Source organism: Zophobas morio, unplaced genomic scaffold (assembly GCF_036711695.1).
Source record: "Zophobas morio isolate AGI-343-1 ecotype UQ-CSIRO unplaced genomic scaffold, CSIRO_AGI_Zmor_V1 ptg000020l, whole genome shotgun sequence".
Classification (NCBI taxonomy): Eukaryota; Metazoa; Arthropoda; class Insecta; order Coleoptera; family Tenebrionidae; genus Zophobas; species Zophobas morio.
In genome coordinates, this window is record NW_026972125.1 from 622,142 (window position 1) to 647,173 (window position 25,032).

A 25,032-nucleotide genomic window follows, 5' to 3' on the forward strand; every position below is an offset into this window, starting at 1 on the left:
AAGTGAGGGTGGAGGGTTTATGAATGGTCTGCAACCCACTATACATTTATGAATTTATAATTGGCGCTTTGATCAGCGCCATCTATCCACAGCATAATCGTGCGTGTTGACATTTGACACACCGCGCATGCGCCATGTTTAAAATTTCAATCCGTAACAATCGTAATCGTTGGTAACCGTTGAGTTCTTAAATTTTTAATTTATTTTTTCCTTGTGTTCGTGTTATAAACGTGCTAGCCCCCATTCCGGTAATGACCGCGCTAAAGGAAAACGTACTCCAAGTAAGTTTTTCCCCCTAACCTCACTTTTGTAAACTTTTTCAACTTCCAGCAACTCCAAAAACGTTTGGAGTATTGCTACGAATCGAATAGGAGAGCCACGTTCAAAAAGTGGCCATTCAAAGACACCAAGAAATGCAATGCCTCAAAAGTAAATCCGACGACTTTTATAAATCGAAAGTTGTATAAATCGGTGTTTTCCAGCTGGCGGAGGCAGGTTTCATTTTTACAGGAACCCGCGTGGACCCCGACTCCGTGACGTGTTTTTTCTGCAACAAGTCGCTGGATTGTTGGGACGAAAACGACGACCCTTGGTTCGAACACCAGAAACACGCCCCGACTTGCGCCTTCGCGAAAATGGACAAGCCAGAGGAGGCTTTCACGGTGACTGAATTCACGGAGATTAGAAACCAGTTTATAGAGAAGTTTTTAAAGACCGAACTGAAAAAAAGCATTGATCAAGTGAATGAACATTTTGATGACTTGGTGCACCTGATAAGCGTCATGAAATAAATCTGTAATCACTTGTTTGTTATCTTATCAACTTCCGATCTACGGAGAAAATTTATTATCTGTATTGTCTTAGCTGTAGTTTTACGTTTTTAAAATAAGTCGTCACGATGGAGAAAGCGGCCGTTGTTTTGATTTTTGCGTCCTTGTGTGGTTTTGGGGCGGCTTTGCAGTGTTATACGTGTTCGGTTGGGGAGCAGGATGCGGATAGAACGTGTGTTGATAACCCCGCGAACACCTCCATGACGAATTGCAATAAAAAGTATTGTACTATTATCAGACAAGAGTATTTGGTGAGTAATAGGGTTAGAGTGGCAGGTGTTGATTGAAGTTTGTAGGACCCCAAAGACAAAGTTGCTTCAATGTACAGAGGGTGTGAAGATAAACCACTTCATATGAATGAAATTATAGAAGATGAATCGTACAGGTTTTACTATGTGGCGTGCCAGGAAACTCTGTGTAATGGGGGTAGTGGGAAAGCTGGGAGCGGCGACTCTGATACAAGTCTGGGAGACAAATCAACTTTAATAATACCAGGAGTTGGAAGTGGGAGTCACATTCAAGTATCAGTTTCTGTAGTTTTAACCCTTTTGATAATTTCTCTATTTATTTAATATTTAATAACGATAATTATAATAATAATGATTTGTTTTCAAGTGGACAGTGTCCACATAAAACCAAACATTTAACAAATAAACTAAGTAAGGGAAACTGCTATAATTGCAATTAATCTATGATTCATATTTTCCTTTTTTATTATACGTAGTCGTCCTTTCCCAACAAGAAACCTAAAACATGTTTAAAATGGTAAATTTGTATTGGGAAATATCGATTTTGCAATTAAGCTCCGCCCCTCGGTCTGATAACGAATGAAAAATTCTTCGCGATTGAGATCGAGACGGATGGGTGGGGCTTATTTTTGGATCTCTTTTTTACTTAATACATATAGTTTTCTTTGAACAAAAATAGGATTTTGCAGTTAAGCTCCGCCCCCTCTTGCTTACGACGAACAATGAAAAATCGTCACGACAGAGACAGGGCGGGTGGGTGGGGCTTATTTTTTTATTTATTTATTTTTTTCTCTTAATATACATACTCTTCACAACCAGAGACTGAACACATGTTTAAAATCTTAATTTTTTCTAGACAATCCAACTCGAAAATTCTTAACCAATACAATGGCAGAATTGTTTGAAATTTGTCCAATGGCATTCACCGAAAAATTTTTTCAGTGAAAAAACATTCTTCTGTCAGGCAACAACACTGTTTTTCAGCGAAATAAATTATGTCAAATTAATTTGTCAAACTTGTCAAATGAACTTTAATAAAAAAAAAACAATAATACAAATTACTTTTCTGTTGGCGTTAAAGGCATAATCTTCCAAAATACTGACCACCTCGTTCATTTCGACTGCTTTATTTAGAGGAAACTTGCGTATTTCACAAAATTCTGTAAACTGCTTCCAAATTGAATCGTGCGTTCTTGCAGTGTTTCGGCACTGACTTTCTTTCACTGCATTTCGAATTTCAAACACAGTCTTGTTATCAAATCTTGCTCCCATAATTAAGAAAATCAACCAGCAGCACACACAAAATTTGATGTTTAGAAATTTATTTACGTTTTGCCTTGTTATTTTGTTACTATTTAGACTAGGTAGGTATGGTTACTCAACTACTACGCTAACTATAAATTATGTGAATTATTGTCCGTAAAAAGTAAATAAAAATTTTCTCTTTGGATTGTCAAGCCGAATATAACTCGTGATCTGATTTTTTCTGCAAAATTTGTGTGAAAATTAACTCGTAGCTGTTGCTTTTGGAAAATCACACTCGTCTCCTTCGTCGACTCGTGTGATTTTCGTCGCAACAGCTACTCGGTAATTTGTGTCACAAATTTTGTCGGAAAAAATCAGACCACTTGTTATATTATATTTGACAAATATGAACAGGTAGAAAGCGTATTATTTTGCACATTTGGTGATCATGAGTGCCTTTTTTACTTGTTTTACTTTTTTTTCTGCCTATTTTGTTCTAAAATGTATATAATACATACATGATGTCGCAAAAAATTAAACAGAATAACATTTGAATGTTTGATTTTTCAATTTCCCGATTTTTAGATTTTCTAATTTTTCGAGTTGTCGATTTTGCTAGATATTTCAATATCTTGATCTTTAGATTATTCAAATTTCGATTTTCCGGGTTTTCGAATTTCCTATTTTTTCAGTTCTCTATTTTTCGACTTTCCCATTTTTTTGATTTTTCGTTTAAATTTTTGGTGTTTTCGATTTTTTCAGTTTTCAAATAGTTCAATTTCACGATTTCTCGACTTTTCAATATCTCGATTTTTAACATTTCGACTTTTCGATTTCTGCATTTTCAACTTCAATTTTTCGATTCTCCAATTTTTCCCATTCGATTTTACGACTTTCAAATTTTGATTTTTCGATTTTTCCTTGCTAAAATGTTTCGACTTTCCGATTTTTCAACGTCTCGATTTTTGGAATTTTGGATTCTTCGACCTTTCGATTTTTTATGTTTTCGATTTTGCAATTTTCAAATATTTTAACTTCTCGATTTTTTGAGTTCTCGATATCCCGATTTTTGATATATCGAATTTTCGGTTTTTACGATTTTTCGACTTAAATTTTTCAATTTCTCCATTTTTGTTTTCTATTTTCGATTTTTCGTTATTTCAGTTCTTCAACTTTTCGATTTTTCAATTTCTTAATTTTCTGAGTTTTCGAGTTTACTATTTTTTGATTTTTCGTTTCAACTTTTGGTGTTCTCGATTTTTCAATATTCAAATATGTAGTTCAATTTCTCGATTTTTCGTCCTTTTCGATATCTCGATTTTTGACATTTCAAGTTTTCGATATTTCGGTTTTTAGTTCTGGATTTTTTTATTTTTTCATTTCTTGATTTAGGACTTCGATTTTTCAATTTATCGATTTTACGACTTTGATTTCGACTTTTCGATATTTCAATTTCTTGATTTTTCTAATTTTCGATTCGAAGTTCCATGTTTGGATTTTTCAGGATCTCAGTGTTGGTGTTTTCTATTTTCGATTTTACAATTTTTAAATACATATTTGAATTTCTCGAATTTTTGGACTTTCCAATATTTCGATTTTTGAATTGTTCAACTTTTCGATTTCTTGTGTTCTTGATTTTGCAGTTTTCAAATATTTTAACTTCACGATTTTTCGACTTCTCGATATCTCGATTTTTGATGTATCGAATTTTCGATTTTTGGTGTTTTCTATTTTCGATTTTACATTTATCAAATATTTCAATTTTTTAATAGTTCGACTTTTGGATTTTCAATTTTTTCAATTACTCTATTTTACGACTTTTTGATTTCGCTTTTTTGACTTTCCGATATTCAGATTTTTGGATTTGTCGACTTCGATTTTTCGTTTTTTTCAATTCTTCGACTTTCCGATTTTTCAACTTTTCGATATCTTTATTTTCCGAGTTTTCTATTTGTCAAATTTTGAACTTCCGATTTTTCGACTTTATCATTTTTTTGATTTTTTGTTTCAACATTTGGTGTTTTTTCAGTTGTCAAATATTTCAATTTCTGGGTTTTTCGACTTTTCGATATTTCAATATCTCGATTTTTGTTTTTTTCGATTTTTCGTCTTAAATTTTTCACTGTCTGGATTTTTGATTCCGCTGTTTCGACTTTCCGATATTTCGATCCTTCGAATTTGGTTCCAATTTTTCCAGTTCTATATTTTTCGACTTTCGCGTTTTTTGATTTTTCGTTTCAACTGGTTTTCGATTTTTCAGTATTCAAAAAGATCAGTTGCCCGATTTTTCGACTTTTCGATATCTCGATTTTTGACATTTCAAATTCTTCATTTGATGATTTAGGACTTCGATTTTTCAATTTCTGGATTTTTTAATTTCTCGATTCTCCAATTTTTCGCATTCGATTTTGCGACTTTCAAATTTTGATTTTTCGTTATTTAAATTTTTCGACTTTCCGGTTTTTCAACATCGATTTTTGGAATTTTGGATTCTTCGACCTTTCGATTTTTGGTGTTTTCGATTTTTAATTTTCAAAATATTTTAACTTCTCAATTTCTCGATTTTTGTTTCCTATTTTCGATTTTACGGTTATCAAATATTTCGATTTTTCGACCTTTCGTTTTTTTTTCTCGATTCTCAAAATTTCACGACTTTTCAATTTTTGATTTCGCTTTTTGACTATATTTCCACTTTGATTTTTCGTTATTTCAGTTCTTTGACTTTTCAATTTTTCAATTTCATGATTTTTCAACTTTTCGATATTTTGATTTTTTAATTTTCAGTTCTTTTATTTTTACATTTTTTGATTTAGGGCTTCGATTTTTCAACTTATCGATTATATGACTTTCCGATATTTCAATTTTTGGATTTATTGACTTCGATTTTTCGTATTTCAATTCTTCGACTTTTCTATATCTCAATTTTCTGAGTTTTTAATTTTCAGTTTCTCGATTTTTCAAATTTTCGATTCGAAGTTTTTTCAATTTTTGGTGTTTTCGATTTTACAATTTTTAAATGCATATTTGAATTTTTAGATTTTTCGACTTTCCAATATTTCGATTTTTGAATTGTTCGACTTTTCGATTTTTGGATTTTCAGATTTTTCAATTTCTCGATTCTTTAAAATTTCCAACTTCCTGTTTATTCGACTTCTCAATATCTCGATTTTTGATATATCGAATTTTCGATTTTTGATTCGTTTTTTCAATCCTTCGACTTTTCGATTTTTCAAATTCTTGATTTTTCAACTTTTCAATATCTTGATTTTCTGAGTTTTCGAGTTTTCACTTTGTCGAATTTTCGATTTTTCCAGTTCTCGATTTTTGCACTTTGCCATTTATTTATTTTTCCTTTCAATTTTTGTGTATTCGATTTCTCAATTGTCAAATATTTCAATTTCTCGATTTTTCAACTTTTTGATATCTGGATTTTTGACATCTCAAGTTTCCGATATTTCTGTTTTTCAATTTTACAATTTTAATTAATATTTAAAATTCTTGATTTTTCCACTTTTCGATTTTTGAATTGTTTTGATTTCTGGGTTCCAATTTTTTCGATTGATTTTATGACTTCAGATACTGATTTTTCGTTTTTTTGGGCTTCTCGATATCTCGGTTTTTGATATATCGAATTTTCGATTTTTCGACTAGTTTGTCAATTTCTCGATTTTTTGTGTTTTCTATTTTCGATGTTATAATTATCAAATATTTCAATGTCTCGACTTTTCGATATTTGGTTTGTCGATTTTTGGATTTTTTGGATTTTTCAATTTCTCGGTTCTTCAAAGTTTCCATTTTTTGAGTTTTCGTTTCAATTTTTGCTGTTTTCGATTTTTCGACTCTCAAATATTTCAATCTTACTATGACTTCTCGATTTTTGACATTTCAACTTTTCTGTGTTTCGGTTTTTCAGTTTCTCATTTTTGGTGTTCTCTATTTTCGATTTTACAATTTCTAAATACATATTTGCATTTCTCGATTTTTCGACTTTCCAATATTTCGATTTTTGGATTTTCAGATTTTTCAATTTCTCGATTCTCCAAATTTTCAATCTCTCTGTTTTACGACTTTTTGATTTCGCTTTTTGACTTTCCGATATTTTGATTTCTGGATTTGGCGACTTCAATTTTTCGTTTTTTCAATCTTTCGAATTTCCGATTTTTCAGTTTCTTGATTTTCAACTTTTCAATATATCGATTTTCAGAGTTTTCTTTTTGTCGAATTTTCAAGTTCCGATTTTTCGACTACCATTTTTTTAATTTTTTGTTTCAATTTTTGGTGTTTTCGATTTTTCAGTTGTCAAATATTTCAATTACTGGATTTTTCGATATCTCGATTCTTTTTTTTCATTTCTTGATTTATGACTTCGATTTTTCAATTTCTGGATTTTTGGTGTTTTCTATTTTCGATTTCAAAATTTTCAAGTATGTATTTGAATTTCTTGCTTTTTCGACTTTTCAATGTTTCAGTTTTTGAATTGTTCGACATTCCGATTCTCCAATTTTTTCCATTAGGTTTTACAACTTTTCAAATTTTGATTTCTCGATTTTTCAATACATCGATTTTTGTAATTTTGGATTCTTCGACCTTTTTGATTTTTGGTGTTTTCGATTTTGCAGTTTTCAAATATTTTAACTTCACGATTTTTTGACTTCTCGATATCTCGATTTTTCGATTTGTTGTTTTTTTTCGATTTTTCAAATGCTTGATTTTCCAACTTTTCAACATCTTGATTTTCTGAGTTTTCGAGTTTTCAGTTTGTCGAATTTTCGATTCGAAGTTCCGATTTTTCAGTTCTCGACTTTTGGACTTTGCTATTTTTTGATTTCGTTTCAATTTTTGGTGTTTTCAATTTCTCAATTGTCAAAAATTTCAATTTCTCGATTTTTCAAGTTTTCAATATCTCGATTTTTGACGTTTCAAGTTTTCGATATTTCGGTTTTTTGATTTTTACAATTTTCACATATTTAAATTTCTTGATTTTTCTACTTTTCGATTTTTGAATTGTTTGATTTTTTGATTTCTGGATTCCAATTTTTTCGATTGATTTTATGACTTCAGATATTGATTTCTCGTTTTTTTGGACTTCTCGATATTTTGGTTTTTTTATATGTATATGAAATTTTCGATTTTTCGACCAGTTGTCAATTTCTCGATTTTTTTGTTTCCTATTTTCGATTTTATAATTATCAAATATGTATTTCAATGTTTCGACTTTTAGATATTTGGATTGTTCGACTTTTCAATTTCTTGGTTCTCCAAATTTTCCATTTTTTGATTTTTCGCTTCAATTTTTGGTGTTTTCGATTTTTTGACTTCAATTATTCAATTTCTCGATTTTTCTACTTTTCGATATTTGTATTGTTCGACTTTTCAATTTTTCAATTTCTCGATTCTCCAAATTTTCCATTTCTCGATTTTACTACTTTTCGATTTTTCAATTTCTCGTTTTTTCGATTCCTTGACTTTTCAGCTTTTCGATTTTCCAATTTCGCGATTTTTCGAATATTCGACTTTTCGATTTTATAATTATATTGATTTCTTGAATTTTCGTCTTTTCGATATTTGTATTGTGCGACTTTTCCATTTTTGGATTTTTCAATTTCTCAATTCTTCTAATTTTTCATTTCTCGATATTGCGACTTTCCAATTTTTGATTTCGCATTTTCGACTTTACGATATTTCCATTTTTGGATTTGTCGACTTTGATGTTTCGTTTTTTCAATTCTTTGAGTTTCCGGTTTTTCGATTTTTCAATTTTTCGTTTTTTCGATTTTTTGACTTTTCAGCTTCTCGATTTTTCAATTTTTCAAATTGTCGATTTTGCTAGAAATTTCAATTTCTTGACTTTTAGATTATACAAATTTCGATTTTCTTATTTTTTATTTCGCTTTTTCGAGTTTCCGATTTTTCAATTTCTCGTTTTTTCGATTATTTGACTTTCCAGCTTTTCGATTTTCCAATTTCTCGATTTTTAGATAATTCAAATTTCGAATTTCTAGGTTTTCAAATTTTCAATTTCTCGATTTTTCGATTTTATCATTTTTTGGTGTTTCATTATTTCTTTTTTTCAGTTTTCGATTTTTTTATTTTTCCATTTCGTGATTCAGGACTTCGATTTCTGGATTTTTCAACTCCAATTTTTCAATTTCTTGATTTTCCAATTTTTTTGGTTCGATTTTACGACTTCAAATTTTCATTTCTCGATTTTTCGACTTTTCGTTATTTCAATTTTTTGGCTTTCCGATTTTTCAATAACTCGATTTTTGGAATTTTGGGTTCTTCAACGCTTCGATTTTGCAATTTTCAAATATGTATTTTAACTTCTTGTTTTGTCGACTTTTCGATATCTCGATTTTTTTTTCCTAAATTTTTCAATTTCTCGATTTTTGGTTTTTCTGTTTTCGACTTTCCAATTTTCAAATATTTGAATTTCCCGATTTTTCAACTTTTATATATTTCGATTTTTGAATTGTTCGACTTTTCGATATCTGGATTTTTCAATTTCACGATTCTCCAATTTTTTTCGATTCGGTTTAACTACTTTTCGAATTTTGCTTTCTTGATTTTTCGACTTTCTGATTTTTCAGTTTTTTAATTTTTCAACTTTTCGATATCTGGATTTTCTGAGTTTTTAAATTTTCAATTTCTCGATTTTTCAATCCGAAGTTCCATGTTTGGATTTTTTGACTTTTCAGTTTGTGGTATTTTTGATTTTTAAGACCATTAACAACAAAACATTGCGTTTATTTTTGGAGAAAAAAAAAACTGCAAAAACAATAAAAAATAAAATTTACGTGGAGGGAAGTATTGTGTGATTGTATAGAAACTTAAGATTGGGAATTTATTTAGTTAATTTACTGTGGTGACCGAATTTGAATTAAAATTTCGCTTCGAAAAAAAATTAACAGCGGCGCGGAATCACATTTGAATAATTAGAATAAAAAAAAGTTAAACATAGGCAACCATGTGCACGTTAGCGCTTTTGGGTAGTGTGTAGTTCTGCTTGAAATTTTATTTAATCGTAACGACGACGACGCCAGTTTTCCCCAACACGCGCAGCTAATTCTTGCGGCTTTCCAATCGGAAAAAGGCGCATTTTTGACCGACGCTAACACGTGTAGATTTGATTCATTGTTTGGAAATTCATAGTTCATGTTAGGAGTTTAATCGTTAACTAGTTCTAACACAATTTAACAATCAGGAATTTGCTTAGATAAATACTGCTAGGAGATTTAATGAAACTTGATTAGTCAGGACTCGTTCGATTTTGTTTGTCTAATTACGAATAACTTTTCTGGGTGCTAACACTTTCGTGTTACATTATTAACACTTATTAATTCTTCACACAAGATTGCTAATAGTTCATTTACGGCAGTTAAATTTTCCTAACGTTGCCCCACTGTGGAAAAAGACCGTAGAAAAGTGCAGTATGGTGAATTTAAATGTTGTTTATTGCTCTTTTGAAACTTTAGCACTTGTTCAGTCGTAGTTTAATATTAGTCATAGAAATTGAACATTTAAAAGGAATCGAGGTTAAATAACACAGAAACACGTGTTGGAAGCTGAGTGCGCGGTTCCTAGTCGAGCTGGCGGGATTTATCGTGCCACCGTCCTGGGTAGGAGAATGAAATTGACATTTTATTAATATAACTTTATTGAAACATGGCTTAAACATCAAAACTTTCAAAAATATAGCAGTAAATATTTAATCCTTGTATTTAAAATCAACTTTTAGCAAATACTTGACGTTGACCTGCGCCACATCGTATACAATATATTCATTATACAGCAAAGCTGAACCCCTGTTATTGGCAGTCACTCCTTTACCAAGAGGCACTTCAATCCCGTTGAGACTTTTCGCCGCACTCGGATCTGGTTCAGTCCGCCCCAAAGCTTTAGTACTGTGCTTACCGTTGGGTAACTTCTCTACATACTCAGCTTGGGTTCTTTCATACATCTGTGAAACCAAAGTCACAATATGACGTCACAACCACGCCCCCAATACTTACATTTCCTAAGGCCACATCGCACAGCAGTAACAAACCAGTAGGATTGGTGGGTCCAGTGCAGCAATAATTCGCCGACTTCGACACCATGTCCGCAAAATAAATACCCTTCCCGAACATATAACCCGTGACGGGTGCCCCCGGGGGCGCAATGCGCAGCCCCTGGGCCAAAATCCCCGCAAAGTTGGTAGTTCGAGAACCGTACCACAACAACTTGTGGTTGTGGAGCTTCTCGAACGGTTTGAACCGTTCGTCTTCGCCTTGACGTTTGACCGTGAAGACGTCTTTAATTTCAAGAGTGTAGCTACTCTGGATATCGGCGTGGGTGTTCTTGACGTAGTCTTGAATGAGACTGAACTCCTCGGCCTCTTTATCCAACACCTCGATTTCGGTATTGAGCTGCTTGTAGTAGCCGTCGACGTTTTTCTCCGAACCGCTGGACTTCATCAGGTTGTAGGCGATTTCGAACTCCAACAAGCTGTCCAGCATGTCGATTTTTTGCTATCAACAAACAAGTCACTAGAGAGACAAGTTGTAACTTTAAACTCACCTTAATAACTTCTGTGTCGCGTAATACCGGAGGATCATTAGTACCAAACGAGTGCGGTATAAAAGTATAGAACCTATTTGTGGCATCAATGATTCTATTTTCAGCCCCATTGTTATCAACAAGCTGCTGCAGCTCAGTCAAAACGCTATAAGCATTCTGGATTTGCTTCTTGCTCAACTTCCCCAACGGCATTTTCTCCGTATCGAGTTCAAACTCCAACATGACCTTCTGCATGGCGTTCACATCAAAAATCAAGCTCATCAAATTCTGCACAGGAACTGGTAAGAAAGACGTCGAGTCGATCACGTCCAACGACTTCGCCTGCTCGTCGTCGCCGTAGTCCACGTCGACGGGATTGTACAGGCCTGGGACCTTCTGGAAGTTGTGGTGGTCTTCCCACTTATTCCCGGTTTTCTGTTCATACAGCTGACAGAACGCTGTTTTTGCGTCATGCAGCGAGTGGAAGTTCTTTAGTTTGTTGCCGCCGATGGTGGTGCCGATGCACCCCCACGACCTGAACACCCAGAATTTTTGCTCCCGGTCGGATTGCAGGAGTTGTAGTTTGTAGTAGCTGTTTTTTTTGGATTGGATGTCGGTTTTGCTCAGCACGGCTGTGTATTTTTCGGAGTTGTAGGTGTAGACGTGGGCTTCGTGTTCGAGGCCGGAGTCTGGGTCGACGGCGGTTCCTCCTTTGTTGGTCAGTTTTACCTTGCTGGGCATGGAGCTGCTGCCGGATTTGCTGGTAGAACGCTCGGGAAGTAGGCGGGTTTTTGGCTGGAAAAATCATACACCGGGTGTCTTAAATTTTGTTTTGTCATGCTTAAGTTTGGTGACAATTGGTTTCGAAATATTCGGTTTTGAAGTATTCTTCTCTTAAATAATTCAAAATACGCTATTTTGCGATTCTGGAGAAATGGTATGAATTTTTGAGGTTGAAATCAAATCAAATCGACGACCTCATTTGGAAAAAAATTGTCTTTATGGTGGCGCGTCAAGATTTTCGAAATATTCAATCTCGAAGTAAAATTTTTGGAAAAATTCTATTCATTTGCACGATTTTGGAAAAAAACTAGGAATTTTCAAAGAAATGACGAATGATAATATTTTCATAAGCTCGAAATCTACAGAAAAATCTCGTTCGGTGATTTTCGAAGATGCTCAAAAAAGTAAAAAATTTCAATGAAAAGTTGAAATCACGCATATCTATAGATCTTGAGGACGTGAATCGAAAAATATAGGGTGTTGATGATCCTGGAACAAGATTTTTTAAATATTCGGTTTGAAAATTAAATTTTTGGAAACTTTAAAAAAATTGCCGTATTTCATTTTCACGATTCTGGAAAAATTGGTCTAAAGGGTTTAGACAGTACTTCCCTCGCTGTCGGAAACTTGACGACTGCATGCCTATTGTGTTTTTTTTTTCTCATTACATTTTTGTAGTGGGAATTTAAAAAAAATTGTGATGACGTCATCAACATTTTTGCAAGGACACGTATATCAGTTGGGATAGATGTAGTGTAATACTAAGAATAAAATTATTGTATTCCCAAATTTTCGGGAAAATGAATTGGGTCGTTTTGAATATTGATTTGTTATAATCAATAAAATGACGAAACAATTTACTCACGTATACGGCGCCGGTGTGTAATATGTAGAGAGCGGATTTCTGTCGGGCTGGGCAAGGCCAAACTCGATACGGCTGGTACGGGATGCGAATTCATTGCGGTTGCGGACTGCACTTCGTTTATTTGAGATTAGAATAACGCTGTTTCGTTGCACTCTGCTGTTAATTCCCGTTCTCATTTACTTAGCCGTTTGATTAATAAATCGTTAATTATATTTATGGAATTAGTACTGATTAAATTCAGTGATTATCTATCACCCGCTACTGAGTCCCGGCGATCCAGCGCGTCCCCACCTATAATCGTGACGTAGCCCGACAAAAATCCGCTGTCTAGTAATATGAAAGGCAACTGAAAATCGTTTATGTATAAACATTCTTAATTTAAGATGACAAGCGTAACAGCATACGTGAGAGTCAAACAGAGAAACTGTAAACAAAACGACCATCGGTTTTATTGCTTCGACTTCCGCTTATTATATAAAACATTGGGTTTTATTTTAATTCTTGACGGTGAAATTCACAATTGGTTGATTATAAACATGTCTATTTCACATTCGCGGAACCAAGTGAGCGCATAAAACAAATGCAGGTCTGTAATGTTAAAGTCCATGTAAATAAGCGTGCTACCCTTATGTTTCAACCGAGTTTTTCCTTTAACAAATTTTGTGTCTACCAAATTGGGTTGGTTGGGGTGTAATACTAATAATAAGTGTTGCCTTTAATTTAATCAATAAAATAAATTGACTTCATTAATTTTTTTGAACCACCTCTTAAGAAAATCTAAAAAATATGAATGGAATGATAAATCACAAGTACAAACTCATCATATTTTTTGCATTTTAGATAGGATTTATTTAGCAAAATTTAAGGGTGACGTCATCAATTTTTTTAGGAGGGATGAACAAATACATTTTGAACAAAAGTTTACCATGCTTATGATAACTTTAAAATATTCCCAAGATTTCAAAGCATTCGGTTTTGTAATTCCTGATTAAATCGATAAAATAAATTCACGCCTTCATTAATTTTTTTGAGTCACCCTGCATATGCAAATCCTAAAATATGAATGGAATGATAAATCACAAGTACAGACTCATCATATTTTGTACATTTTAGATACGATTTATTCGGCAAACTTTTGAGCTGACGTCATCAGTTTTTTGTAGAAGATAACCAAATATATTTTGACTAAAAATTTATTATGCTCTATAACCTTAAAACATCTGCAAGATTTCAAAGCATTCGGTTTTGTAGTTCCTGATTAAATCAATAAAATAAATTTACGCATTCATTAATTTTTTTGTCACCCTGTATATGCAAATCGAAAAAATTTGAATGGAATGATAAATCACAAGAAGAGACTCAGCATATTTTGTACATTTTAGATAGGATTTATTCAGCAAAATTTTGTGGTGACGTCATAAATTTTTTAGGGGGGACGACCAAATACATTTTGATCAAAAATTTACCATGCTTATGATAATTTTAAAATATCTTCAAGATTTCGAAGCATTCGGTTTTGTAGTTCCTGAGTAAATCAATAAAATAAATTTACGCTTTCATTTATTTTCTTGAATGACCCTGTATATGCAAATCCAAAAAATATGAATGGAATGATAGATCACAAGTACAGACTCATCATATTTTGTACATTTTAGATATGATTTATTCGGCAAACTTTCGAGCTGACGTCATCAAGTTTTTGGAGGGGATAAGCAAATATATTTTGACTAAACATTTATTATGCTCTTTATGACCTTAAAACATCTGCAAGATTTCAGAGCATTCGGTTTTGTAGTTCCTGATTAAATCAATAAAATATATTTATGCATTCATTATTTTTTTTGAGTCACCCTGTATATGCAAATCCAAAAAATATGAATGGAGTGATAAATGACAAGTACAGGCTCATCATATTTTTACAGTTTGGATAGGATTTATTCGGCAAACTTTCGAGCTGACGTCATCAATTTTTTGGAGGGGATAAGCAAATACATTTTGACTAAACATTTATTATGCTCTTTATAACCTTAAAACATCTGCAAGATTTCAAAGCATTCGGTGTTGTAGTTTCTGAGTAAATCAGTAAAATAAATTTACGCATTCATTAATTTTTTTGAGTCACCCTGTATATGCAAATCCAAAAAATATGAATGGAGTGATAGATCACAAGTACAGACTCATCATATTTTGTACATTTTAGATATGATTTATTCCACAAACTTTTGAGCTGACGTCATCAAGTTTTTGGAGGGGATAAGCAAATATTTTTTGACTACAGATTTATGATGCTCTTTATAGCCTTAAAACATCTGCAACATTTCAAAGCATTCTGGTTAGCAGATTAAAAATTAAATTTCAAAATGTTGTTTTATAATTTTGATTTTTTTTCCAAAAATCTGGACGTTTCGGGTGAAAAGTCGATTCAGAGTTGTAAACTACATGTGTAGGACTATGTTATTTTATACAATTGAAAACCCATTTACTATGTACAATTTTGAAGTGACGTCATCGCATTAGTGGTGGGGATGATCAGACAAATTTTGGTTAGCGTTTTACCATCTACATGATATTCTTAATATAAGTACAAAATTTCACAACAATCGGTCGAGTACTTTCGGAGATTATCTGTCTAATAAAAATCCGGGACGGCAGACGGACAGACGGACAGACGGACAGACGGACGGACAGACGGACGGACAGACGGACGGACAGACGGACGGACAGACGGACGGACAGACGGACGGACAGACGGACAGACAGACGGAAATGGGAGACCTATTTCTTCGTCTTCTAGGGGTCATGAAAGATCGAGAAAACGTAAAAGTAGAGAGTCGGCCGACGGACTCGATTACAATACTTCCTTTGCTTACGCTCGGGAAGTAAAAATATAGGGTGTTATGATCCTGACCAAGATTTTTGAAATATTCGGTTTGAAAGTCAAATTTTTGGAAAAATTATAAAAATTGCCGTATTTCATTTGGACGTATCTGAGAAAAACTAGGAATTTTCAAAGAAATGAAGCCGATGTTAATTTTAAAAGGTCGAAATCTACAAAAAAATCTCGTTCGGTAATTTTCGAAGATCCTCAACAAAGTCAAAAATTTCAATGAAGAGTTGAACTTTTGAAAGTTGCTTAAAAATTTTGATGAACTGATGTGGAAAAGTAAAAATGTGTGTTTATCGTCGTTGATTAAGAGATTCGAAATTTTTGGTTGAAATTTCTTGAAAATTGTAAAAATTGACTCCTTTTATTTTGGAGATTCTGGTAAGAATGGGAATTTTCTTAAATGTTCTAAAAAATCTTGTTAAGTAATTTGTGAAGATGCCCGAAAAGTCAAAAATTTCATTGAAAAATTGAGCTTTGGACAAGTTGCCCAAAAATCCACAAAAAAAAACTGGATATAGATTTTGGCTTGGCGAACTGAATCAAAAAACATAGCGTGTTGATGATTTCGGATCAAGATTTTTGAAATATTCGGTTTGAAAGTAAAATGTTTTCAAAATTATAAAAACTGACACATTATTTCGGAAATTTTGAGAAAGGTTAGAAATTTCCAAAGAAACGAAGTCGAAATCTACAAAAAAATCTCGTTGGGCAAAAGTCAAAAATTTCACTGGAACTTTTGCAAAAGTTTCTAAAAATCACAGAAAATCTCAATGAGATGATGTGAAAAAATAAAATTTTAATTTAATTTATAGTGTTTATGGTCACGGATTAAGATGTTGGAAATATTTGGTTGAAAGTTAAAATTGTTTGAAAATTTAGAAAATTGACACACTTTATTTTGGAAATTCTGGAAAGTGTGAGAATTTTCAAAGAAATGAAGCCGACAATAACTTAATGAAGTCAAAATTTACGAAAAAAAATTCGTTTGGTAATTTTCGAAGATGCTCACCAAAAGTCCAAAACTCAACAAAAGTCAAAAATTTCTATGAAAAGTTGACCTTTTGAAAAAAAAAGCCAAAAAATTCACAAAAAAATCACGAATATGAGCTGAATCGAAAAATAGAGGGTTTTGATGATGACTAACATTTTTGAAATATTCGGTTTGAATGTCAATTTTTTGGAAAAATTCTAAAAATTGCCATATTTCATTTTCACGAATGTGAGAAAAAACTAGTAATTTTCAAAAAAATGGAGCCAATAAAATTTGATGAGGTCGAAATTTACAAAAAAATCTTGTTGGGTATTTTTCGAAAACGCTAAAAAAAAACTCAAAAAGTTCAATGAAAAGTTGAGCTTTTGGAAAAATCGCTTAAAAATTCACAAAAAAAATCATGGAGATAGATCTTGACAAGCTGAATCGAAAAATATAGGGCGTTGATTATCTCGGACCAAGATTTTTGAAATATTCGGTTTGAAAGTCAAATTTTTGGAAAAATTGCCATATTTCATTTGGACGAATCTGAGAAAAAACTAGGAGTTTTCAAAGAAATGAAGCCGATAATAATTTCATGAGGTCACAATCTAAAAAAAAAAATCTCGCTCGGTAATTTAACAAAAAAACTCTAAAATTTTAAAGAAAAATTGGGTTTTTGAAAAAATTGTCTAAACGCAAAAACGTATATGTATAGATCTTGACGAGCTGAATCGAAAAATATCGAATCTTGATGATCCCGCTCCAAGATTTTTTTAAATATTCGGTTTGAAATTTAAATTTTTGGAAAAATTCTAAAAATTGCCATATTTTGTTTTCACGAATCTGAGAAAAAAACTCGGAATTTTCAAATAAATCAAGCCGAAAATAATTTGATGAGGTCGAAATCTACAAAAAAAATGTCGTTCGGTAATTTTAGAAAATGCTAAAAAAAGTCAAAAATTTCATTAATAAGTTAATCTTTTGGAAAAATTGCCTAAAAAATGACAAAAAAAAACACGCGGATATAGATCTTAACAAGTTGGATCGAAAAATACATATAGGGTGTAGCAGATCCCGGACCACGATTTTTGAAAATTCACGTTGAAACTCAAATTTTCAAATTTTGGGGACAAATTCTAAAAATTGCCATATTGCATTTTCTTCAAAAAAAAACTAGGAATTTTCAAAAAAACGAAGTTAATAAAAACACCTTCATGGGGTCTAACTACAAAAAAATCTCGTTAAGCAATTTTCCAAAATGCCCAAGTCAAAAATGTCAATGAAAAGTTGAGCTTTTGGAAGTTGGTTAAAAATCCACAAAAAAATCACGGATATAGATCTCGATAAGCTGATGTGAAAAAGTAAAAATGTGTTTTTTGGTCGCGCATCAAGATTTTCGAAATATTTTGTTGAAAGTCAAATTTCTTGAAAATTCTAAAAATTGCCGCATTTTATTTTCGAGATTCTGGTAAGAATGGGAATTGTCGAAGAAATGAAACCGAAAATTACTTCGGAAGTTCGAAATATATAAAAAAATTCGTTAGGTAATTTTCGAAGATGCTCGAAGTCAAAAATTTCATTGAAAAATCGAGCTTTTGGAATAGTTGCCTAAAAGTCCACAAAAAAAAACGAGCTGAAACAAAAAACATGATTTCGGCCCAAGATTTTTCAAATAAATCAAATATTTTGAAAATTCTAAAAGTTGTCATATTATTTTGGGGAAAAACCAAGCATTTTGGAAAAAATGTACCCAAAAAATAATTTCATGAAATCAAAATTTACGAAAAATTTCGCTGAGTAATTTTCTAAGATGTTCGAAAAGTCAAAAATTTCATTTAAAAGTTTCGGAAAAGTTGCCTAAAAATCCACAAAAAATCACGGATGTAGATCTCGATAAGCTGATGTGAAAAAGTAAAAATGTGTGTTTATAGTCGCGAATTAAGTTTTTCGAAATATTTGGTTAAAAGTCAATTTTTTTGCAAATTCTAAAAATTGACACATTTTATTTTGGATTCTTGTAAGTGAGAATTTTTGAAGAGATGAAGCCACTTTATAACTACAAGCGAAACTGCTCGAAAAAAGTCAAACATTTCACTGAAAAATTGAGTTTTTAGAAAAATTGCCGAAAAATCCACAAAAAATCACGGATGATCAGCTGATTTGAAAAAAATTCGGTGTTGATCATTGAGGTTCAAGATTTTCAAAATATTCGGTTTGAAAGTAATTTTTTTGAAAATTCTAAAAACTGACACAGTTTATTTTGCTCTGGAAAAATATTAGGAATTTTCGAAGGAATGAAGCCGAGTATAACTTGAGGTCGAAACTTACACAAAAAAAATTGTAAGGTAAGTTTTGAAGATGTTTGAAGAAAGTAAAAAATTTCATAAGAGAGCAATCGATCTTTTTGGAAAAGTAGCTTGGAATTCCACAAAAATTGACGGATATTGATTTCGACGAGCTGATGTGGAGAAAAACCTCTTTAGGGCCGTGGGTTAAGATTTTCGAAATATTGGGCTGAAAGTTAAATTTCTTGAAAATTCTAAAAGTTGACACATTTTCTTTTGGAGATTCTGGAAAGAGTAAAAATTTTCGAAGAAATGAAGCCGATAATTTTATGAGGTCGAAATGAACAAAAAAAAATCGTTTGGTAATTTTCGAAAATATTCAAAAAGGTCAAAAATTTCAATGAAAAGTTGAACTTTTGCAAAAATCGTCTAAATGTGTTTACGGTCACGGATTAAGTTTTTCGAAAAACTCGGTTGAAAGTTGAAATTGTTATGAAAATTAAAAAAAATGACACATTTTATTTTGGAAATTTTGGGAAGTGTGGGAATTTTCGAAGAAATGAAGCCGAAAATAACTTCGGGAACCGAAATCTACAAAAAAAATCTCGTTTGGTAATTTTCGAAAAAGTGAAAAATTTCATTGAAAAATTGCCTAAAATTCCACAAAAAAATCACGAATGTACATCTTGACGACCTGAATAGAAAAGCTTTGCATACTGATGATCCAGAACCAAGACTTTTGAAATATTCGGTTTGAAAGTAAAATATTTTGAAAATACGAAAAATTTCCACAATGAGGTCGAAATCTGCAAAAGAAATCTCGAATTGAAAAAATGAGCTTTTGGAAAAACCGTCTTAAAATTTCGCCAAAAAATCTAGGAGATCGATTTCAACTAGATAAAAATAAACAAAGTAGCACACAAAAAAAAACTTTAATTTGACTATACTCACATCTGAACCCCAATCACAAATCGACTTCGCGACCACCAACTCCGGAATTTTCCCGACGTGCTGCGGCGCTTCATCCACGAACTCCTTCGGAACGACATGAACTTGATTAGCCTGAACAGTCTGCATCCGACGCCCCATTTTTTCAACGTCGGCTTCCGACGCAAACACCGCCATCACCGTACCACTGATCTTAGTGGTCACTTTACCCCCCAAGTTAGCGATCTGCTTCTTCAACTCCTCTTTAGAGCGCTTGTGTTGGCCCAAAATCACGAACTCCATGTTGTAGAGCGCCGGCACTTGCCTAGCCACTTTTGGCCTCAAAAAAAAATGTTCGCTTTTCAATTTTTTTTCAGGAACATCCTCTTGCTTGATTGGTCTACAAACTCAAGTCAAAACACCAAAAACACAACTGCGTGACTATTTACGGCAATTCTTTCTTAGCTTCCGCCTGGTCAGCTTCATCCAGTAATTCAAATCCAGGCAAGGCCTCCGCGGACTCAAAATAACCCAGTTCTGACCGCAAATTCGCAAAACAGGAAAGATGGTGCCACATGTCTTGGGCCCCATACTTCAGGCTTACTTCAGTCTCGAAATCTTTTTTTGAAATCTTCACCTACAAAACTCGTTGTACAAATCAACGTAACTGCGCAATTTTTGTTACCTCATCTTTTAGTATTTTCTGCTCACACCCCTTACACATGGTCCTACGGTCTTTGGCTTTCTCGATTTTGAAGTCTTCAAGGGCCGCCTTTTTCGCCGCAACCGCAGTGGCGTCTCGTTTTTTACCCTTGACTTTGGTGTCTGGTAATATTACAGCCGCCCCTCCTGAGCCTGTGAAATTTATTGTAGGTTATGTGGACACAGTAAGGGGTAAGTACCTATTTTGTCTTTGATTTTTGTTTGGTCTTCTAGTCGCAGGTCTTCAAAGTGCTGTATGTCGTCGACGGATTTGGGGCGCTGTTTCCTGAAGAAACACTCGTAGTCGTACCAGTTAGAGGTTTTGCCGTCGAAGGTCGACGCCTGAAATATAAATAAATAAAAATTGGTCTAAAGAGTTTAGACAGTACTTCACTCGCTGTCGGAAACGTGACAACTGCATGCGTATTATGTTTTTTTCGCAGTAGATTTCAAAGCATTCGGTTTTGAAGTTCCTGAGTAAATCAATAAAATAAATTTACACATGCATTTTTTTTTGAGTCACCCAGTATATGCAAATGCAAAAAATATGAATGGGATGATAAATTACAAGTACAGACTCATCATATTTTGTACATTCTAGATAGGATTTATTCGCCAAACTTTTGAGTTGACGTCATCAGTTTTTTGGAGAAGATAACCAAATATATTTTGACTAAAAATATATTATGCTCTTTATAACCTTAAAACATCTGCAAGATTTCAAAATATTCGGTTCTGTAGTTCCTGATTAAATCAATAAAAAAATTGGTCTAAAGAGTTTAGACAGTACTTCCCTCGCTGTCGGAAACTTGACGACTGCATGCCTATTGTGTTTTTTTTTCTCATTACATTTTTGTAGTGGGAATTTAAAAAAAAATTGTGATGACGTCATCAACATTTTTGCAAGGACACGTATATCAGTTGGGATAGATGTAGTGTAATACTAAGAATAAAATTATTGTATTCCCAAATTTTCGGGAAAATGAATTGGGTCGTTTTGAATATTGATTTCTTATAATCAATAAAATAACGAAACAATTTACTCACGTATACGGCGTCGGTGTGTAATATCTAGAGAGCGGATTTCTGTCGGGCTAGGCAAGGCCAAACTCGGTACGGCTCGTACGGGATGCGAATTCATTGCGGTTGCGGACTGCACTTCGTTTATTTGAGATTAGAATAACGCTGTTTCGTTGCACTCTGCTGTTAATTCCCGTTCTCATTTACTTAGCCGTTTGATTAATAAATCGTTAATTATATTTATGGAATTAGTACCGATTAAACGTGACGTAGCCCGACAAAAATCCGCTGTCTAGTAATATGAAAGGCAACTGAAAATCGTTTATGTATAAACATTCTTAATTTAAGATGACAAGCGTAACAGCATACGTGAGAGTCAAACAGAGAAACTGTAAACAAAACGACCATCGGTTTTATTGCTTTGACTTCCGCTTATTATATAAAACATTGGGTTTTATTTTAATTCTTGACGGTGAAATTCACAATTGGTTGATTATAAACATGTCTATTTCACATTCGCGGAACCAAGTGAGCGCATAAAACAAATGCAGGTCTGTAATGTTAAAGTCGATGTAAATAAGCGTGCTACCCTTATGTTTCAACCGAGTTTTTCCTTTAACAAATTTTGTGTCTACCAAATTGGGTTGGTTGGGGTGTAATACTAATAATAAGTGTTGCCTTTAATTTAATCAATAAAATAAATTGACTTCATTAATTTTTTTGAACCACCTCTTAAGAAAATCTAAAAAATATGAATGGAATGATAAATCACAAGAAGAGACTCACCATATTTTGTACATTTTAGATAGGATTTTTTCAGCAAAATTTTGTGGTGACGTCATAAATTTTTTTAGGGGGGACGACCAAATACGTTTTGATCAAAAATTTACCATGCTTATGATAATTTTGAAATATCTTCAAGATTTCGAAGCATTCGGTTTTGTAGTTCCTGAGTAAATCAGTAAAATAAATTTACGCTTTCATTTATTTTCTTGAATCACCCTGTATATGCAAATCCAAAAAATATGAATGGAGTGATAGATCACAAGTACAGACTCATCATATTTTGTACATTTTAGATATGATTTATTCAGCAAATTTTCGAGCTGACGTCATCAAGTTTTTGGAGGGGATAAGCAAATATATTTTGACTAAACATTTATTATGCTCTTTATAACCTTAAAACATCTGCAAGATATCAGAGCATTCCGTTTTGTAGTTCCTGATTAAATCAATAAAATATATTTACGCATTCATTAATTTTTTTGAGTCACTCTGTATATGCAAATCCAAAAAATATGAATGGAGTGATAAATGACAAGTACAGGCTCATCATATTTTGTACATTTTAGATATGATTTATTCGGCAAACTTTCGAGCTGACGTCATCAAGTTTTTGGAGGGGATAAGCAAATATATTTTGACTATACGTTTATTATGCTCTTTATGACCTTAAAACATCTGCCAGATTTCAGAGCATTCGGTTTTGTAGTTCCTGATTAAATCAATAAAATATATTTACGCATTCATTAATTTTTTTGAGTCACCTGTATATGCAAATCCAAAAAATATGAATGGAGTGATAGATCACAAGTACAGACTCATCATATTTTGTACATTTTAGATATGATTTATTCCACAAACTTTTGAGCTGACGTCATCAAGTTTTTGGAGGGGATAAGCAAATATTTTTTGACTAAAGATTTATGATGCTCTTTATAGCCTTAAAACATCTGCAACATTTCAAAGCATTCTGGTTAGCAGATTAAAAATTAAATTTCAAAATGTTGTTTTATAATTTTGATTTTTTTTCCAAAAATCTGGACGTTTCGGGTGAAAAGTCGATTCAGAGTTGTAAACTACATGTGTAGGACTATGTTATTTTATACAATTGAAAACCCATTTACTATGTACAATTTTGAAGTGACGTCATCGCATTAGTGGTGGGGATGATTAGACAAATTTTGGTTAGCGTTTTACCATCTACATGATATTCTTAATATAAGTACAAAATTTCACAACAATCGGTCGAGTACTTTCAGAGATTATCTGTCTAATAAAAATCCGGGGGCAGACGGACAGACGGACAGACGGACGGACAGACAGACGGAAATGGGAGACCTATTTCTTCGTCTTCTAGGGGTCATGAAAGATCGAGAAAACGTAAAAGTAGAGAGTCGGCCGACGGACTCATTACAATACTTCCTTTGCTTACGCTCGGGAAGTAATAGGGGTAATTTACAGCATGTTACGCAATCATAATACAAAACAATCGGTTAATACAACAATCGTTACCTGGACCATGGCTGCTAACCGGAGTGTTCCTTGCCCAATTGCCGATTTACACCCTCGACACTTTGAACGTCCAGTTTTAGCATATTCTGCACAGTAAGAGAAGTCCATTTTGGTACTCTTCAACCGCAAATTCTTGCTTTAATCATAGATTAGGGAGCTGATATCATAGATTAGGGAGTTGATATCATAGATAAGGGAGTTGATATAGATAGCCCTCTCTCTGTTGCACCCACACTACCGACATCACAGAACATCCTAAATTAAGGACACTGGCTCATCGAAAAATTACGAATTGTAAAACGTGGCGCCATCTCGTTTCGACGGACGAACTAATTACACCATATCGAGGTTGGGGTGTGTTATCTGGGGATCATTGACATCGACACATTATTGATTTGATTTGTAGGTTAATGGTACCGAAATTCACTTAAATAAATAATTTAACAAGAAAAACAACATTGTGCTATAAAAATGTATTTTATTGTTAAGAAGCCTACTAACAATATAACTGAAGTGAAAACATCAGTTTGTTAATTACTAATCAATGCACAAAATCTGAAAATTCTAACAATTTTCAAAACGGTCAAATTTTACAAAGAGCTGTGGTGACCGAATTTAAATCAAAGTTTTCGCACTGAAATTAATTAACAGCGGCGCGACATCACATTTGAATAATTTGAATTTGAAAAAAAAAAATTCAATCACGAAAAGGGAATCGTTAAACATAGGCAACCAAATAGACTTGTCGGGTTTTAATGCATGATCTTTGAGTTAGATGACAGCACGTAGCGCTAGGGTGATTTCAGTTAGAGGGTTGGTAGAGAAGCTGCATGGCGTAGCGTCATTCTGAATGTGCTTGTGTGAGTATAACCACGTGGTAAGTGCTAGGTTTAAATTAGTTGGTTTGGTAGTTAATCAAAACGGGAGGAAGCCTTTGTTTAACGACAATCAAACGTATTTTTCATAATGATACAGTTGTCCCCAACCCGCGCGGTTAATTCTTGCGGCCTTTTAATCGGAGAAACGCGGACTTCCGGTCCACCGAAATACGTGCTGTAAATTTGTTTCATTGTTTGTAAATTCACCAATCAAGTTAGTTTTTCTTAATAGTCACCTAGTGCAAACACAATTTAACAATCAGGATTATTTAAATAAACCACTTCCTAGAAGATTTCATGAAATTCACTTAGTCAGGAAAAACACCTTATGTTTAATAACGAATAAGCTTCTGGATGCATATACGTAAGTGTTACATTATAACACTTCTAAATTCTTCACACAAGATTGCTAATAGTTCATTTACGGCAGTTAAATTAACCTAACGGTGCCCCACTGTAGAAAAGTGTAGTATGGCGAATTTAAATGTTGTTTATTTCTCTTTTGAAACTTTAGCACTTGTTCAGTCGTGGTTTAATATCAGTCATAGAAATTGAA

General features: G+C 33.0%; 3 protein-coding genes across 3 annotated transcripts; 2 read left to right on the plus strand and 1 right to left on the minus strand.

The window, feature by feature from the left end:
• Window positions 1–113: 113 nt before the first annotated feature.
• Window positions 114–805, plus strand: Det (Deterin). The gene is made up of 3 exons (XM_064059235.1): window positions 114–281; window positions 331–429; window positions 483–805. Exons 1-3 carry the CDS (start codon window positions 252–254, stop codon window positions 789–791), a joined length of 438 nt encoding a protein of 145 aa, XP_063915305.1. The 5' UTR covers window positions 114–251; the 3' UTR covers window positions 792–805.
• LOC135131462 (uncharacterized) lies at window positions 794–1,514 on the plus strand. Its single transcript, XM_064059234.1, has 2 exons — window positions 794–1,081; window positions 1,127–1,514. The coding sequence occupies exons 1-2, from the start codon at window positions 899–901 to the stop codon at window positions 1,400–1,402; spliced, it is 459 nt and encodes a 152-aa protein (XP_063915304.1). The 5' UTR covers window positions 794–898; the 3' UTR covers window positions 1,403–1,514.
• Window positions 1,515–9,962: 8,448 nt separating this feature from the next.
• LOC135131259 (poly [ADP-ribose] polymerase-like) lies at window positions 9,963–23,761 on the minus strand. The gene is made up of 8 exons (XM_064058920.1): window positions 23,599–23,761; window positions 20,484–20,625; window positions 20,267–20,436; window positions 20,031–20,218; window positions 19,606–19,981; window positions 10,883–11,656; window positions 10,336–10,833; window positions 9,963–10,283 (listed from the first exon to the last, which is right to left on the minus strand). The coding sequence occupies exons 1-8, from the start codon at window positions 23,704–23,706 to the stop codon at window positions 10,032–10,034; spliced, it is 2,508 nt and encodes an 835-aa protein (XP_063914990.1). The 5' UTR covers window positions 23,707–23,761; the 3' UTR covers window positions 9,963–10,031.
• Between the last annotated feature and the right edge of the window lie 1,271 nt (window positions 23,762–25,032).